The sequence below is a fragment of the Brachyistius frenatus genome, unplaced genomic scaffold (assembly GCF_029030835.1).
Source record: "Brachyistius frenatus isolate BFR_SWC_R1_liver_20210118 unplaced genomic scaffold, ASM2903083v1 Contig_214, whole genome shotgun sequence".
Classification (NCBI taxonomy): domain Eukaryota; kingdom Metazoa; phylum Chordata; class Actinopteri; family Embiotocidae; genus Brachyistius; species Brachyistius frenatus.
The window spans coordinates 185,001-203,727 of NW_027210813.1; the positions used below are offsets into that span (position 1 = coordinate 185,001).

Here is an 18,727-nt window from a genome sequence, read left to right on the forward strand (position 1 = left end):
GAACATCAGCAGCAGAGACCACATGACGCGCCTCACAAAAAGCACAACAATCTCCCAGCATGCAGCTTGAACTTGACCTGAACCCTGTGAGCCGCTCAGACCGAGCAGCAGCCGGACAGCAGGGGGAGTCAGGTCCCCGCCGCGCCCGGCCCGGCCCGGCCCGTTCCAAACAGGGGGAACTTCTTGTGTACTTCCTCAAAGTGAAACAGATAAGTGTGCAGACGGGTGACGGCTGCGGTCTGAGCCTGCTGCAGCCCAGATAGAGCAGATAGCCGACAGGAAGACTGATCCATCTATTTAAAAAAGTTAAGACAGCTCTGAGCAGCGGCCTGCGGAGGAGGAGGAAGAGGAGGAGGAGGAGGAAGAGGAGGAGGAGGAAGAGGCGCTGCACATCTGAGGATAAAAGAGCTGCGCTGGATTAACAGCAGTAGTTACAGGAAGCCTCAGGGTCTGCTGCTGGAGGAGCTCTTCTCTGATCCAAACATTCAACCCCCCCCCCCTCCCCCCGTTCGGTTTCGGGGGGTCGGTCTAAAGTGGCGTCCCTGATAAGAGTGTTTGTCTAACACTCTCCATGTCAAAACACTCATCTATCTTCTCTGTATCTGTCCCCACCAGAGAACAACGGACAGACGCTGATAAAATGGCTTTCCCACAGCCGGGGGAGGGGGGGGGGGGGGGCAGTGAGATGTTACTTTTAATAAAAGAAGAGAATTTAGTGGAACAGGAAGTTCTGATCCGGTTCTGTGGACCAACGTGCACAAAACAAGGGGTGAAGTCAGAGTGGTTCGGCCCGCTGCACACGAGAGCACTGAACCCAGACACTATAGAAGCAACCTGACCGACCCGACCCGACCCGACCCGACCCGATCTGACCCGACCGACCCGACCTGACCGACCCGATCTGACCCGACCGACCTGACCTGACCGACCCGACCCGACCGACCCGACCCGACCCGACCCGACCGACTGACCCGACCGACTGACCCGACCCGAACGGGTCAGAGTCAGGTTTCAGACAGTGTGTGAAGTCCAGCTTCCGTCCGGCCGTCCTCGTCCCCTCTGACCCGCTTTATCTCAGGTCTCCATCAATGTCCAGCCGGCCTGCGACGTCATTGGCCGATCCGGCACCACGTGGGAGGCTTATCGGGCCGACCCGCTCCGCCGACCCTCGTTGTGAAACGGCGTGAAGGTCTGACCTCAGTGAGCCAACGCACATATTAACTTCTCCCTCCGACCTGTTGCATCACATCCTCTCTGAGTCGGGTCCAAACTTCCAGATGTTTCTGACACTGAAACACGATGAGTCCGTCACTTATTTCCCTCAAGCTCTGTCTGCTGGTTTCATTCCAGCGACGGAGTCCATCTGTTTAGGACTGGTTCTACATAGGGTCTAGACTGGTTCTACATGGGGTCTAGACTGGTTCTACATAGGGTCTAGACTGGTTCTACATAGACGGGTTCTACATGGGGTCTAGACGGGTTCTACATGGGGTCTAGACTGGTTCTACATGGGGTCTAGACTGGTTCTACATAGGGTCTAGACTGGTTCTACATGGGGTCTAGACTGGTTCTACATAGGGTCTAGACTGGTTCTACATAGACGGGTTCTACATGGGGTCTAGACGGGTTCTACATGGGGTCTAGACGGGTTCTACATGGGGTCTAGACTGGTTCTACATGGGGTCTAGACTGGTTCTACATAGGGTCTAGACTGGTTCTACATGGGGTCTAGACTGGTTCTACATGGGGTCTAGACTGGTTCTACATAGGGTCTAGACTGGTTCTACATGGGGTCTAGACGGGTTCTACATAGGGTCTAGACTGGTTCTACATGGGGTCTAGACTGGTTCTACATAGGGTCTAGACTGGTTCTACATGGGGGCTAGACTGGTTCTACATAGGGTCTAGACTGGTTCTACATGGGGTCTAGACTGGTTCTACATAGGGTCTAGACTGGTTCTACATAGGGTCTAGACTGGTTCTACATGGGGTCTAGATGGGTTCTACATAGGGTCTAGACTGGTTCTACATGGGGTCTAGACTGGTTCTACATAGGGTCTAGACTGGTTCTACATGGGGTCTAGACTGGTTCTACATAGGGTCTAGACTGGTTCTACATGGGGTCTGTACTGGATTTGAGCTGGTTTAGAACTGGTTTATGACTAGTTTAGAACCGATTTAGAACTGGGTTAAGACTGGTTTAGGACTGAATTAGGGCTGGGTTAGGACTGGTTTAGGGATGGGTTAGTACTAGTTTAGGACTGGGTTAGGACTAGTTTAGGACTGATTTAGGGCTGGGTTAGGACTGGTTTAGGGCTGGGTTAGGACTGGTTTAGGGATGAGTTAGGACTAGTTTAGGACTGATTTAGGGCTGGGTTAGGACTGGTTTAGGGCTGGGTTAGGACTGGTTTAGGGATGAGTTAGGACTAGTTTAGGACTGGGTTAGGACTAGTTTAGGGATGGGTTAGGACTGGTTTAGGACTGGGTTAGGACAAGTTTAGGACTGGGTTAGGACTAGTTTAGGACTGGTTTAACCTACTGCTGGGTTAGGACTGGTTTAGGTTGAGCTGTGCTCTTCACCATTACACAGTCCAGCTTTTCTACTGGATATTAATTCTGCTGATTATTCAGAGGACCTCAGCTGAGCAGGAGGTCAGTGGACACACAAGTCTCAGACCACCTCTGATAGTCGTCAGATTATAATATATATTATAATGTGTCCTGGGTGCATTTACACTTCTGAACTGATCACGTTACTGTGTAATAAGGTTAAACTTGTTTAATACAGTCGTACGAGCTCCAACACACATCTGACTAACAAATAAAATATAAACTCAGAGTAGATTCTAACTGGTTAATTGTCGGTAGCATCAGTGACGTCTCTCTAAGATAAAGCTCTTCTCGTACGGCGGGGAGGAGGTGCTATCGGTGCACCTCCGCTAATGAGAGCTGCTCACTAATCCCAACAGGTTAGCCGTGATCACCACGGTAACACCAGGCCTCCAACAATCCTAATCCCTGTTAATTACCCCTCCTGCCCACCACAGACCTCCGTAATAACCTTATCAATGAGGCTGCACAGGCTGCTGCTACCCTCCCTCTGCATGATACCACACACACACACACACACACACACACACACACACACACACACACACACACACACACACACACACACACACACACACTGTCAGCGGCGGACGACCCGTTCCCTAAAACATGGGGCTTGTTATCAATATCAAGCAGCTCCTCAGTATCCACACGGACACGCACAATACACACAGGTACACACAAACACAGCCTGTATACACCATCACACCAATACACCCACCCCCACCCCCACCCCGTCAGCAGCTCCACACATACAAAGGCTTATCAATACGGACGCTTCAGCAGCCACTGGGGCGTCCAGCCCTCTTTGACGAGCCAACACAATAAAACAATCAGTCCGTCATTAATGAAATGAGTAACGCAATTAACCGATGAGTGGGGCGGGGGTGGGGTGTGTGTGTGTGGGGGGGGGGGGGGGGAGGTCGGGGCGACAGAGCAGTGCTGAAGGTACCAGACAGCAGCCGTTACCAGAGACCATGATGATGATGTTCCAGGATTTATGGATCAGCGCTGCTTCCTGACACTTTAATTAGTCTCCTCTGAATTACACAAATCAAAGTTTTTACACATTCAGTCCATTATTGGAGAATTACTGTGTTAATTATGGATGTACAAAATAAAGATTCGTATTATTTTATCCTTTATTTAGCGAGTGGAGACAGAAATGAGAGGAAATGGACTCAACATCTGTTTTTGCTGTTACAATTCAGCCCGGAATTGAACCAGGGACTCGGTGGTGACTGTATTGGTGCCCATGTAATGACATCACACATCAGCTTGTAAACTCGTTATGAAGTAGAGTTTGGCATTTCAGGTGTCGCCATCTTGTCATTTTGGAGCAGGAAGTGACCATATTTGGACGAGCTGGGGGAGGAGCCAGCGGTGGATCTGACCGATCTGATCGGAAACCTGACGATACTACGTCCCGCCCACCGATAGCTGTAACCTGACTGCACCACAGGCCTGTCAATCAAACAGACACGCCCCCAAAAACAGGTCTTCTTGAATCTTCTTTTCTAATGAATGAGGGATTATTTTCAGATGGACCTCCAGAAAACTAAGAAGAAGGAGTGACTTTAGCTAACAACACCGAGATAACTGATGGACACATTTTATTCACTTTGGATTTGATGAGAGAAGTTGAATGGGAGTCTATGGAGCCGGAGGCTTTTTGGAGCCGACCTCTAGTGGCACTCGCTGGTATTGCAGCTGAAGACACTTCTGGATCAGAACCATTTTACAGACCTGAAGCTACGTATAAATGTGATTTAAATTTTAAAAGAGAAAGATGTTAAAATAGGAAAAATATCGGAGGAACAGCAGCATCATTAAAGAGTCGGAGGTGAACTCACATATCGTTCGATTCCCACCGTCTTTGTCAGACTCACAAAAGCCATTCATTCGTCTCTGGACTCAGAACATATGAGATAAAGAAACTAAAACACTGAGACTCGATTTCAGTGTGCGTGTCCTCGGCCAAAATGCCTGAGGGTGGAATTCATATTGTAAATCACGTGTTGGAAAAGATTTAATGCTGATTAATTTGTGAATGGTGGGAAGTTTGTAAAATTGAAGGATGCTGTGATGGCTGCAGAGGTCAGTGAACGCAACACTTGCTCACGGCTTCGCCATGAAATAAAACCCAGAGAAACAGTGTAAATGAATGAGTTCACATTATAAACCAGCAGATATTCTCAGATGTCCTCTCGTCACACAGCCTGATGTTATTTTATACTTCATCAGGTGTAGATTAATTGTTGATACATCTATTCGCCTTGGAAGGAAAATTAATTAAACCTGCAGGTGGGCTGTTATCTTCCCTGATATGTCATATTATTAATAAATGCTTACTTAGTGGAAACTGTCCACAACTTTGGGAAGAATCCACAACAGTTCTCTTCAGATTGTCCACCATCTCATCGAGTTTGATTTCAGTCTCGTTCCTTCTTGTTTTGGTTTGTCAACATTATCCACTGATTATAAAACAGATTTCTTTCTGAAAGGAGACAGATATTCGTTGTCATCACGGGTGCTGCCTTGAAAATGAAAATATTTTGCAGTTTGTGGAATCCCACAAGGAAAAAGCTCGGGCCCACTTTCATTTTCTTGTTTCAAGTGAGTTTTTGTGTTCAGTCCAATCAGCATTGTTACGATCAAATAGTTTTACGTCAGTTTTTTTACTGAAAATTGCAGGAATTAGCAAAAATTAATAGTTCAAGAATTTCTTTATTTTATATTTTTTTACTTTTCATGACACTTTTTTGTGGTAAAATGGTTTTGTTTTGAAAGATGACTTTATCTTATAATACTTTCAGTAGATCTTCTGTTTATGACATTATTTGTTAAAGAAAATTGCAAGAATTTTGAAAAATTGCAGGCTGCTGCAAATATTGCAAGATACATTTTCTTGGTGGAACTGAATGTTTACATTTGAATGCATTTGGTTAAAAAAAAAACATTATGATGCACATTAAACACCAACGACTTTGGCTACTCGACTTACTGAGAGAAATGAAAGAAAAAAGAAATACAGTAAAAAAAAATCTGACAAAAGTTTGGCTTTCTAATTACATTATTGATTCGTCTATGTATGTCCAATGATTCTGATAATCAATCATGTAATTAGCAAAACTGACAAAATAACTTTGCTGCTTCAAGCCTCTAAAATGTGAGACTTTCTAGCTTTTCTCAAATTTTCATTACAATATTTGAAAGTATTTATTTTCTGAATTGTGAGTCAAAACATTTAAAACAAAAGTCTGTTTGGAAACTGGGAGTTTTTATCTATTTTTTGACATTTCAAATTAAAAATAAATAACCAACGGACTACAGAGTGTACACTGATGCACACGAGGACTCAGCTTCACCGTTCAACTTTTGGTTTAAAACCAACATGACGTCACAGCTGACGGCGGTTGTCTGACATCATGCAGGTTTTTCTGAGCTTCAGATTCAAAGACGATGCACGAGGTTCATCGAACCCGTCATCCAATCAGAGGGCTCCGTTCCCGACTAGAGCCGGCCTGATTGGATATCAGTGAAGAAGAAGCGGGAGAAAAGAAAGACACTGATGCTCTTCTCTATCCGGCCTAATTGATTTTTAAAAAGACTATTGTTGATATCAAATGAGCACATCGCGGCGGAGCTATCGATTTTTTGACACCACACAACAGGAAATCTTTATCTGCGTGCTGCTCCGACCCGGCGCTAATAGGTGGGGTTTAACCTCTGCTGAATGACGAATCCAACGCCCCCCTTGCTGCTCCGCTCTCCGTCTCCTCGTGGGAAACACAGCAACACTGCAGCCATGTTAATGACAGGAAAAGAAAGGTGTCCTGTGTTTACACAAAACACTTAATCCTTATTGATCTGCTGAGGATGCAAATGCATCAGAAATCCCATGAGGTGTTAACCTTTGACCTTTGACCACCAATGTCTTGTCAGGTTATTGTTGAGTCCAAGTGAACATTTGTGCCAAATTTGAAGGAATTCTCTCAACGTCTTCCTGAGATATGACGAGAATCGGACGGCCGGACGGACACGGTCAACTGACAGGATGAAGGACTCATCATATCAGTTGATTGACAGGATGAAGGACTCATCACATCAGTTGATTGACAGGATGAAGGACTCATCACATCAGTTGATTGACAGGGTGAAGGACTCATCACATGGTTTTGTGTGACATGTCTTTGATTGTTCTGCCTTCATGATTTCCTTCCATCTTTTCTCATTAATGGCCGCTGCTGTCGTTTCTACCGCCGGCTGATAAAACGGCTTCGGTCCAACAACAAGTGCGACCCGGCGCCTCCTTTTTCTCCTTTTTCTCCTTCTCGTCTCCCTCCCCGTGATCCTCCTCGCAGCACCCCGGGTCCCCGGAGTCCGGCCGGCTCGGCTCGCGGCAGATAGACATTTGTGGGATACGCATCTGCTGCTCAGGACCACGCAATCATTTCCATTTTACCCTCTGTTGCACAGCGAGATAAGACACCTGCGTCGCCACGGTAATCAGATGAGCTTCAACAGAACTTTATCATTGACATTTACACTGTTTACCCAACTAATTTCTCTTAACTGCACTGCTGAACTTTTATCTACAAAATACATACAGCACCAGAAAAGAGCAAGAAGCAAACATGCAAATTCACAAATATGCGAAGAAAGATAAACTGAGGGGCGAAAAAAATAAAATAAAAGCATTTTTTTTCTGTTCAGAGGACGAAAGAGTTGAAAACAGAACGAGTGACAAGACTGCTGTTGATGAGACCCCCCTCCTCCTCTTCACCCCCCTCCCCGTCTTCCCTCCCTCCTCCTCTTCACCCCCCCCTCCCTCCTCCTCTTCACCCCCCTCACATCTTCATTCCGAGTTCAATCAGCTGACTTTTATTGGCGGCTGATAGAAGAAGTCACCAGACAGACGATGAAGACGCTTCATCCGTCTTCATCATTACACACGTTCAGGTCACGAGTCTGTTTCCATGTGTTCGTGTTCCCGGAGGATGAACCCTGCAGCCTCCTCCTGGAGGGGGGGAGGGGGCGACCGGAGGATGGAGCAGCGTGGAGGCGGTTCGGAGGTTCAGTGATTACGAACACTAAAGCTGATGTTGTGCTCAACAGTCCAAAGAAAAGTTCAACTGACTCCTGAAAACTTCTACAAACTACATGCTGCAGAAAAACATCTCCACGGCGATGGAGTTAAGAGGTTTCACGTTGTTCCTGAGCCCAAGCAGAACCAGAAGCTCAAACCGAGTCGGGTCGTGTTTCAGCAGCACTGCTCAGCACCTGAACGCATCTCAGCACCTGAACGCATCTCACCATCTTGGAACAAATGACTTCACATGAACTCTTCAAACATTATTCTGTAGTTCTGTTCCTTTCTCCTGCAGCTGCTTGTTAATTGATTGATTGATTCAATGATTGATTCAATGATTGATTGATTGATTCAATGATTGATTGATTGATTACGTGTGTCTGTTTCAGATCATAGAAAGTTAAAAATGTCTGTCCCATTGTTTAAAAAAACATGTCGAAGACAGTCAGACGTCTTCAAAGTAATTCGAATGGGAAGCTGTATATGTGTGTGTATGTGTGTGTGTATATGTATATGTGTGTGTATATATATATATTTGTGTATATGTGTGTGTGTGTATATATGTGTGTATATGTGTGTGTATGTGTGTGTGTGTATATATGTGTATATATATATATTTGTGTATATGTGTGTGTATATGTGTGTGTGTATATATGTGTGTGTATATGTGTGTGTGTGTGTATATATGTGTGTGTATATATATATATTTGTGTATATGTGTGTGTATGTGTATATATGTGTGTATATATATATATATTTGTGTATATGTGTGTGTATGTGTGTGTGTGTATATATGTGTGTGTGTATATATATATATTTGTGTATATGTGTGTGTATGTGTGTGTGTATATGTGTGTGTGTATATATGTGTGTGTATGTGTATATATATGTATATATGTGTGTGTGTGTGTGTATGTGTGTGTGTGTGTGTATATATATGTATATATGTGTGTGTGTGTGTATGTGTGTGTGTGTGTGTGTGTATATATGTATATATATGTGTGTGTGTGTGTGTGTGTGTGTGTGTGTGTGTGTATGTGTGTGTGTGTGTGTGTGTATATATGTATATATGTGTGTGTGTGTGTGTGTGTGTGTGTGTGTGTGTGTGTGTGTGTGTGTGTGTGTGTGTGTGTGTGTGTGTGTGTGTGTGTGTGTGAATAGAGAATAGCCTCTTCCCTCTTCTATCTCTTCTCTCCTCGTTGCAGCCTGTCACAAATTGAAAGTGGAGACCTTCCAGAAACTGTCCCTGATAATCACACATAAATTAATTAGAAAATGTTTCTTGACATTCTCTGGAACAGACGGGGAGAAAAAAGACTGAGGCAAAGCCACAAAATTAATTGTACGGTATGTGACTCCGATAATTAATTCACTCATTAATTCATGTCTGCTTTAACAACTCCTTCTGGCTCCCGCGAAAAAGGACATTTCAATCAGGCCAGTATCGGTGGGGCTGGAAGGAGGGGGGGGGGGGGGGCTGTAAAAAGTTGGAGAGCGACACACTCAGGGTCATTTAGAGGTTCAACAATCAAACAGACGAGAGCGAGAAGAGCAGCGAGCTAACACGATGTCAGACGGACTCCCAGAATGCACCAGTCCTGTTCTACGAAGGCACCGCGCAGCGAGCGGACCGCTAACAGAGACATTCACCAACACTCACTTTTACACTGATGCTTCTATTTCCTGCAAATCGGTTGATTTTCATTTTTAAAAGTCTCACTCAGTTTAAATGCATGAAATCTTGAATTTAAAGAAAAGGTTTCTGCTTCACCGGCACGTTTTATTCTGCTGCGGACGCACAAAGTGACGAGTCGGGAAAACAAGCGATTGTTGTCTATTAAAGGAAGGAAGCTGGTGAGTGAGAGATACTGCAGAGGACATAGAGGCAGAACATGATAAGAGATGCTGTGAGGATGAGGACATGTGAGAGGCAGGAAGAGGCTGCTAATGCACGGCCTTCAAAATAAAAGCATAGGAGCAGAGGTTCTCCAGACTTCAAAAGAAAAGTCAGACTTATTTTCCACACGCGTTCCAAAAGTGGGTCGTGACCCAGCGGTTGAGAACCACTGGCCCATGTGATGGCAGGAGGAGTGTCTGTGATTGGTCACGACAACCAAACAGATCCTCAGACAGGTTTTCAAACTTTCCCTGATCACGTTCCTCTGAGGGAACTCAAACTTCCTGACAAGACGAGCCCTCTGGACACATGACAACCAATCAGCGTCCCCGAGCAGTTTGACTGACAGCTGGGGTTGACAGGCTGCTCGCAGGGACGCCTTCCTCCTGCGAGACGCGGCGTCTGCTGGCTGCAGATATGAGGACGGTTCCAGAGAAGCGTCTGAGGTGAGGGGAGACGGACAGATGTGAGGGGGAGACGGACAGATGTGAGAGGGAGACGGACAGATGTGAGGGGGAGACGGACAGATGTGAGGGGGAGGGAGACGGACAGATGTGAGAGGGAGACGGACAGATGTGAGAGGGAGACGGACAGATGCGAGAGGGAGACGGACAGATGCGAGGGGGAGACGGACAGATGTGAGAGGGAGACGGACAGATGTGAGGAGGAGACGGACAGATGTGAGAGGGAGACGGACAGATGTGAGAGGGAGACGGACAGATGTGAGAGGGAGACGGACAGATGTGAGAGGGAGACGGACAGATGCGAAGGGGAGACTGACAGATGCGAGAGGGAGACAAACAGATGCGAGGGGGAGACGGACAGATGCGAGGGGGAGACGGACAGATGCGAGGGGGAGACGGACAGATGCGAGAGGGAGACGGACAGATGCGAGAGGGAGACAAACAGATGCGAGGGGGAGACGGACAGATGCGAGGGGGAGACGGACAGATGCGAGAGGGAGACGGACAGATGCGAGAGGGAGACGGACAGATGCGAGGGGGAGACGGACAGATGCGAGGGGGAGACGGACAGATGTGAGGGGGAGACGGACAGATGTGGGTCAGAGACACGTTACAGGAGACGCGTTGAACTTATCCTTAATTATTACGTTCATTTTCTAAAACAGAACAATGAAATAATAAACATTAGAGTTTCATGTAAAAACTATCAACGGCATCTCAACCAAATCTGATGCAACAGAAATGAAGTGCAACCAATGCTGCAGCTGTGATCGGCTGCAATGTGACTCCGCCCCTTTTTGAGGGAAGTGACACTCGTCTCAGACGTTCAAGTAAAATAACAGTACAAAACCAAACTATTAGAAAAGCAGCTATAAATGAAGCAAAGACACTCTGACAGTAAATCTGTGTTCAGTCTTCCTGAAGGTTCATGTGATCCCTCTTCCGTCTCCCGACAGTCGACATGTTTTACCTGCTGAGAAATATTTCACTGTTCAGTCCTGCTAGCTGACAATAAACAAACCGGCATCACAGCAAAACCTACAGCACCACCTAGCTCCACCTCAACTAGGACAACTACACTTCCTGCTGCAGTAGACTGACGTGTTCTTTACTCGCTTCGGGCTGCAGAGCATTATGGGAAAAAAAAACCAAGCGTGTGGTTTCAACCATGTGATTTATAGGAAAATTAAACCACGAGAAAAACTGTGTGGTTCACGTTAGGAACAAAAAACAAAACCAACAATGAACAAAAAACACGTCACCACCTGGACTTGAACCTCATCACGGAAATACATGGAAATGTATTTGCATGTTATTCTCGCCTTGTGCTGTAGTGGAGGGGCGTGTCTATTCCACGCTGTAGTGGAGGGGCGTGTCTATTCCACGCTGTAATGGAGGGACGTGTCTATTCCACGCTGTAGTGGAGGGGCGTGTCTATTCCACGCTGTAGTGGAGGGGCGTGTCTATTTTACGCTGTAGTGGAGGGGCGTGTCTATTCCACGCTGTAGTGGAGGGGCGTGTCTATTCCACGCTGTAGTGGAGGGGCGTGTCTATTCCACGCTGTAGTGGAGGGGCGTGTCTATTCCACGCTGTAATGGAGGGGCGTGTCTATTCCACGCTGTAATGGAGGGGTGTGTCTATTCCACGCTGTAGTGGAGGGGCGTGTCTATTTTACGCTGTAATGGAGGGGCGTGTCTATTCCACGCTGTAGTGGAGGGGCGTGTCTATTCCACGCTGTAATGGAGGGGCGTGTCTATTTTACGCTGTAATGGAGGGGCGTGTCTATTTTACGCTGTAATGGAGGGGCGTGTCTATTCCACGCTGTAATGGAGGGGCGTGTCTATTCCACGCTGTAGTGGAGGGGCGTGTCTATTCCACGCTGTAGTGGAGGGGCGTGTCTATTTTACGCTGTAATGGAGGGGCGTGTCTATTCCACGCTGTAGTGGAGGGGCGTGTCTATTCCACGCTGTAGTGGAGGGGCGTGTCTATTCCACGCTGTAGTGGAGGGGCGTGTCTATTCCACGCTGTAGTGGAGGGGCGTGTCTATTTTACGCTGTAATGGAGGGGCGTGTCTATTCCACGCTGTAGTGGAGGGGCGTGTCTATTTTACGCTGTAGTGGAGGGGCGTGTCTATTCCACGCTGTAGTGGAGGGGCGTGTCTATTCCACGCTGTAGTGGAGGGGCGTGTCTATTCCACGCTGTAGTGGAGGGGCGTGTCTATTCCACGCTGTAGTGGAGGGGCGTGTCTATTCCACGCTGTAATGGAGGGGTGTGTCTATTCCACGCTGTAGTGGAGGGACGTGTCTATTCCACGCTGTAGTGGAGGGGCGTGTCTATTCCACGCTGTAATGGAGGGGCGTGTCTATTCCACGCTGTAGTGGAGGGGCGTGTCTATTCCACGCTGTGTTGTGACACTGGGCTGTTGGAATTGAGCTAACTGACTGGAAGTAAAGTTTGAAGTAGAAGTTTCATGTTTCCATGGTGACCGTCTGATTGTTTCTCCGCCTGACGATGAACACTGTTGTCCTGAAAGTACTGTGGCTAGTCTGACTGTCACTTCTTCATACTATATCTCCCTCATCCTTCTATCTCCCCCCATTCTACCCCTCCGTCACCCAGTTCACCCCCTTTGACCTCGACTGGTCTGGAGATCACATCTAGTCCTGACGCTGGGAGTTAACCGTCTACGCTGCTGTTTCACCAGATAACACACACACACACACAGAGACACACACACACACACACACACACACACACACACACACACACACACACACACACACACACACACACACACACACACACACACACACACACACACACACACACTGTATTAACTACTTTTCTTTGACTGGATGTGAAGGTGAATGTTTGATCCTGAGAAGTGAATCCATCCCATAATGAAAGCAGGCTGTTGTGCAGCGTTTCTGGCCCGCTGGATGTTCTGGATCTGTGTGAATAGCGGAGCAGAAAACTGGAAGCTTTTCCACAAACATCATCGCCGCCGAGTCCAGACGGATCAAAGATGGAGACAAAAAGGTCTTATCATCTGCGGACGGAGGGACGGTGAGGCCGCACCTCCAGCTGCTGCCATGTCGATGGGGGGCGGGGAGACGTGGAGGTGGGGTGGGGTGGGGGGGGGCGTGGAGGTGGGGAGTGTCCTCGCTATGCAAATGTGACACCAGCAACATCTCAGCCCAAATAAATGAGACACTCGGCGGTGATAATGTGTGAATAGTTCACCTTCATGCTCCATTATAATGAACTACTGTATGATAACAGACACACACACACACACACACACACACACACACACACACACACACACACACACACACACACACACACACACACACACACACACACACACACACACACGACGGCTTACAGAAAAACGTTTAATGTAGCACGATGTAATGAATCAGACCGTCCAGGATGTTAAAACTAATGTATTTCTGTGATGTGCCGCAGGATTATTATCACAGGAAGTGATTACATATTTATTGTTTATCAGGTAGTGCTTAAAAAAATAAAATAAATAAATAAATAAAAAAAATTCTTTCTCGACTCACAATTTTTCCTTATTCATGAAATTTAACCGCAAAAAACTCTCAAAACTTAATACATTACAAATTACATCGTAATTTTTTGGAAAACCTGCCGCAAAATTAAACATTTTGGATTGAAATGATCACAAAAAAACTCCTGGAGGGACAAACAGGTCTTCTTGAATCTTCTTTTCTAATGAATGAGGGATTATTTTCAGATGGACCTCCAGAAAACTAAGAAGAAGGAGTGACTTTAGCTAACAACACCGAGAGAACTGATGGACACATTTTATTCACTTTGGATTTGATGAGAGAAGTTGAATGGGAGTCTATGGAGCCGGAGGCTTTTTGGAGCCGACCTCTAGTGGCACTCGCTGGTATTGCAGCTGAAGACACTTCTGGATCAGAACCATTTTACAGACTACGAGCAGCGCTGAGTCCAGCTCAGTCCGGACATCTGTTCTGGAACATGTGCAGATTAATATTTAACAAACCGGAGGATGTTCCAGGGATTCGGACATAAAACACGTCTGCTGTTCGTTCCTCCAGAGTTTGTGGGGAGAGAATGATGATGGATTACTGTGACACCTATTTGCATATCAAGAATTTGAAGCAGCAAGGGAGAAATATGGCCGCCTGCAGCCTGCAAGGTCATCCAGAAGATTCTTCTCTTCATAATTTATTTTGCATATCATGCAGTGTGGACACGCTGTAGATTAAACAGGCGGCTGCAGCGTATCATGACATCCCTGATAGGAAGCAGCTCCCACCTGGACCATGCAGACACACACACACACACACACACACACACACACACACACACACACACACACACACACACACACACACACACACACACACACACACACACACACACACACACACACACACACACACACACACACACACACACACACACACACACACACACACACACACACACACACACACACACACACACACACACACACACACACACACACACACGGACACACACACACCATCTTGATTGTTTCAAGACGAACAGAAAGTGAAAATTGCTGAAGCCTCTAATCCATTCTGAGTTATCATCTCTTTAATTTTAATGTTTTTTTTCATATCAATCGGAGCCACAAAGCCGACGGTTTGATGGAAAAACGTTGAAAATAAAAAGCAGCAGAAAGACTCTCATCTATGACTCAGGAATTTATTCAGCCTGACATACAAACAAGTCATTACTGGGTGAGGAAGACTGTGTCCAGCAATGAAGAAGATTATCAGGATGTCGTTCTCTCTGTTTTATGTCCAACGGAGTCAAATATTTAAATAAATGAAAGAGATTATTATCAGAAGGTTGGAACACAAACAGCAAAAGGAAATTAAAAATGTTCATATCGAGGAATTACAGCGTTTCAAGATCACAATAATTCCTGTTTTTTGAGGCTCCGGAATATAATTAGCAGATTAATATTCAATGAGTTCAGACGCAGCGAGTTCATATTTGTTTAAAAAAAAAAAAAGAGTCCGAGTGAGAAAACATGAAGAATCTGAGCAGATCGATGCATCATGTTTTAATTTTAGAAAACATCATTTATACCCAAAAACTTTATTCTTCCTGATCTTCAGATGAACCGATTAAAAAAGAAACATGAACTATTCTGATGAAAGATTTTTTTGTATTTTGTCGTGTGAAGATTTGATTTAAATAAAAACATTTTAGAGTTTATTTCTGACGTTTTTAAACAAAATTATTCATCAATTAATGTAAATAAATCCTTCACAGATCGACTGGTTGTAAAATCTTCACTGCTGCTTGAATTCCTGCTTTTAAAACAGAAACTTAGCAAATTATTATTATTTTCATTGATGATGCTGATGATTAATGTTCAGGTTAATTAATTTAATTGATTCAGTTTGAAAACGTTGAAGATTTCTGATCAGAAAGTTCAACTTCAGACTGGAGTTATAAATAATCTGCAGGTTTCAGTCCGTGAAGGATCGATCAGATGATTCATGATGTTTCTGCTCTTTAATCATTTTAATATAAGTGAGCCTTTTATTTTCCTCTGATTAATGTTTAATAACTTCTCATGGAAACATCACAGAAGATTCAGTGGTAGAAGACACTTGCACATTTATGAAGATAAATAACAATTTATATATATATTTATGATAATACAGAGAAAACTGGATGTTTTCACATCATAACAACTCAGCATTCTTTTGTTTGGTGTTTTTGTCATTTTTAATGCAGATGCTGTGTTTTTAAATAAATACTGAGATGAAAATAGTCCAAAATGACATGAAAATAACTGCTGACCAAAACAGAAACCCTGAAAATATGATCATAAAACTCTTTTAATTTGCACCTTTCTTCATGTCCACCACATAACAGACTGACGGATCAACGAAATGAGTCTCTGAAATGAGCTTTTGAATATTTTAGGAAACAATATTTAATAAATTTATGACATCAAAACTGCTGGATTAACTCACAAATTTATCTAAACAAACTATTTATGATATGTTTGTTTGTTTGAGTGAATTTCAGAGTCTTTACATCCTCCCACATGTGATCACATGTATGACATGTTCACTACACATTGCCACATATGATAACGTGTGGAAAATATGTGGGAAAGTTTCCACATGAGAATCTACACGGCTTCACACACGACACCGTGAAAATGATCCAAAACACACGTTTCCATGAACATGTGATCACGTGAATTTTTACATGTGTGAAATTCATGTCGTATTTCCTGTAAAGCTTCTTTTTTTTTTTGACATGTTTTCGTTTCTATAAAGTTGAGTGATTTCTTCTGTCATAAACAAACACAGCAACTCTTCACAAAACAAACAAACAAACAAACAGAAAGAAGAAAGGAGGCTGAAGGCTGGAAGACCGAAACTGAAACGGGAAACAGGACGACGTGCTGCTAAAAAAACCTCCTGAGATTAAAAAGGCTGTGAACTTCTGCTTGAAGACGAGTGAGGAGATAAAAGCATGTTTACATGTTTATTTCCACACGGCTCGTCTCCGTGTTCACATGAAGCAGCGTCCTCCGTCGTCCCGCTGCGACACGGAGAAGAGATGAACACTCTGAGGAGGGCGGAGGATGGGGGGTGGTGTGTGTGTGCGTGGGGGGGTGGTAGTAGTGATGGAGAGACCAGAGGAGAAGGTGGATGGGAGAGGGGGGGGGGGGGCTTGACGATAAGAGAAAAATTCAGACCGGTCAAAGTTTCCTTTTTGCCAATCGTGCTCCTGATAAAGACAGCGCCTGCTCCGGAGCTGATAGAGGGGCTATCTCTCTCCCTTACTCCCCTCCCCCCCCCCGCCCCCACCCCCGCCTCACTCACCCGCCAGTTAGTTTGTGAGGAGGAGAGAAGAAGGAGGCGAGGCTCCGTATCAGTGCAGCATCACGGTGCTACCATCAACCACCGCGCAGCAATTAATATCGCTGCAATTACTGTTAAAGGGACGCGGCTGGGACAGGACGATAATGAACACACACACACACACACACACACACACACACACACACACACACACACACACACACACACACACACACACACACACACACACACACACACACACACACACACACACACACACACACATAAAACGTGCGCAGCTTGAAAAGGAAGTAATGCAGATAGTCGTAATCTTCCTGCATTGTTTAACTCATTGAAGACAACAGACGGAGAAATAAATAACCAACAAACCTCCAGAAGACAGGAAATAAATAATAAAATTATGAAGATTTACTTCTTATCTTCTGCTGGCCGTGTGTGTGTGTGTGTGTGTGTGTGTGTGTCTGTGTGTGTGTGTTGGTTACGACGAATACATTTCCCCTCAAAGCCACGTCTTCTGCAGGACGACAGGACACCTGAGAGACAGACTGAGAGACGGTCTGAGAGACGGACTGAGAGACGGTCTAAGACACGGTCTGAGACAGACTGAGAGAGGGTCTGAGAGATGCACTGAGAGACGGTCTGAGAGACGGACTGAGAGACGGTCTGAGAGACGGACTGAGAGACGGACTGAGAGACGGTGTGAGTGACAGACTGAGAGACGGTGTGAGAGACGGACTGAGAGACGGTCTGAGAGACGGTCCGAGAGACGGACTGAGAGACGGTGTGAGTGACAGACTGAGAGACGGTGTGAGAGACGGACTGAGAGACGGTCTGAGAGACGGTCCGAGAGACGGACTGAGAGACGGTGTGAGTGACAGACTGAGAGACGGTCTGAGAGACGGTCTGAGAGACGGACTGAGAGACGGACTGAGAGACGGTGTGAGAGACGGACTGAGAGACGGACTGAGAGATGGTCTGAGAGACGGACTGAGAGACGGTCTGAGAGAGGGTCTGAGAGACGGACTGAGAGACGGACTGAGAGAGGGTCTGAGAGACGGACTGAGAGACGGTCTGAGAGACGGTCTGAGAGAGGGTCTGAGAGACGGACTGAGAGAGGGTCTGAGAGACGGACTGAGAGACGGTCTGAGAGACGGTCTGAGAGAGGGTCTGAGAGACGGACTGAGAGACGGACTGAGAGAGGGTCTGAGAGACGGTCTGAGAGACGGTCTGAGAGACGAACCCTGCTGGTATCCATGGTAACTGAAGGAAACACTGATGAAACTAACAGGATGTGAATCCGTAAACGTCCACGAGGAAACGAGCTGCTGGATTCATCAACGACTGAGTTCAGTTTAAATGGACTGAAACACACCAGCTTTCAGAATGCTTCGATCTGATTGGCTAACACCTGCATGATGACCAGTGAACTGGGTACTGACCTGGCCCTCGCCACCGTAACACCTCCTCTTCCTCCTCTTCCTCCTCCTCGCCATCTCTGTGCATTGGGCCTGGCTCCGCCCCTTCCACTTCTTCATGGTCTGGGCCTCCTCCAGAGTCCTGCGTCTGGGGCTCTGCACACACACACACACACACACACAGTCACATTTAAAGTAAACACAGTGTGTGTGTGTGTGTGTGTGTGTGTGTGTGTGTGTGTGTGTGTGTGTGTGTGTGTGTGTGTGTGTGTGTGTGTGTGTGTGTGTGTGTGTGTGTGTGTGTGTGTTCCTGTCTGCTGATCAGAGGCGGTGAGGAAACGACTCCTCTGAGCAGCGTAACC

At 46.0% G+C, this 18,727-nt stretch overlaps 1 protein-coding gene across 1 annotated transcript in view; it reads right to left on the reverse strand.

Annotated features, from left to right (window-relative positions):
* Positions 1-18,517, reverse strand: part of zfpm1 (zinc finger protein, FOG family member 1) — a 43,288-nt gene extending 24,771 nt beyond the window's left edge. Inside the window, exon 1 of the mRNA XM_069719385.1 lies at positions 18,390-18,517. Coding sequence (XP_069575486.1) covers positions 18,390-18,453 — 64 coding nt within the window. The 5' untranslated portion in view covers positions 18,454-18,517. The remainder of the gene's footprint in view (positions 1-18,389) is intronic.
* Between the last annotated feature and the right edge of the window lie 210 nt (positions 18,518-18,727).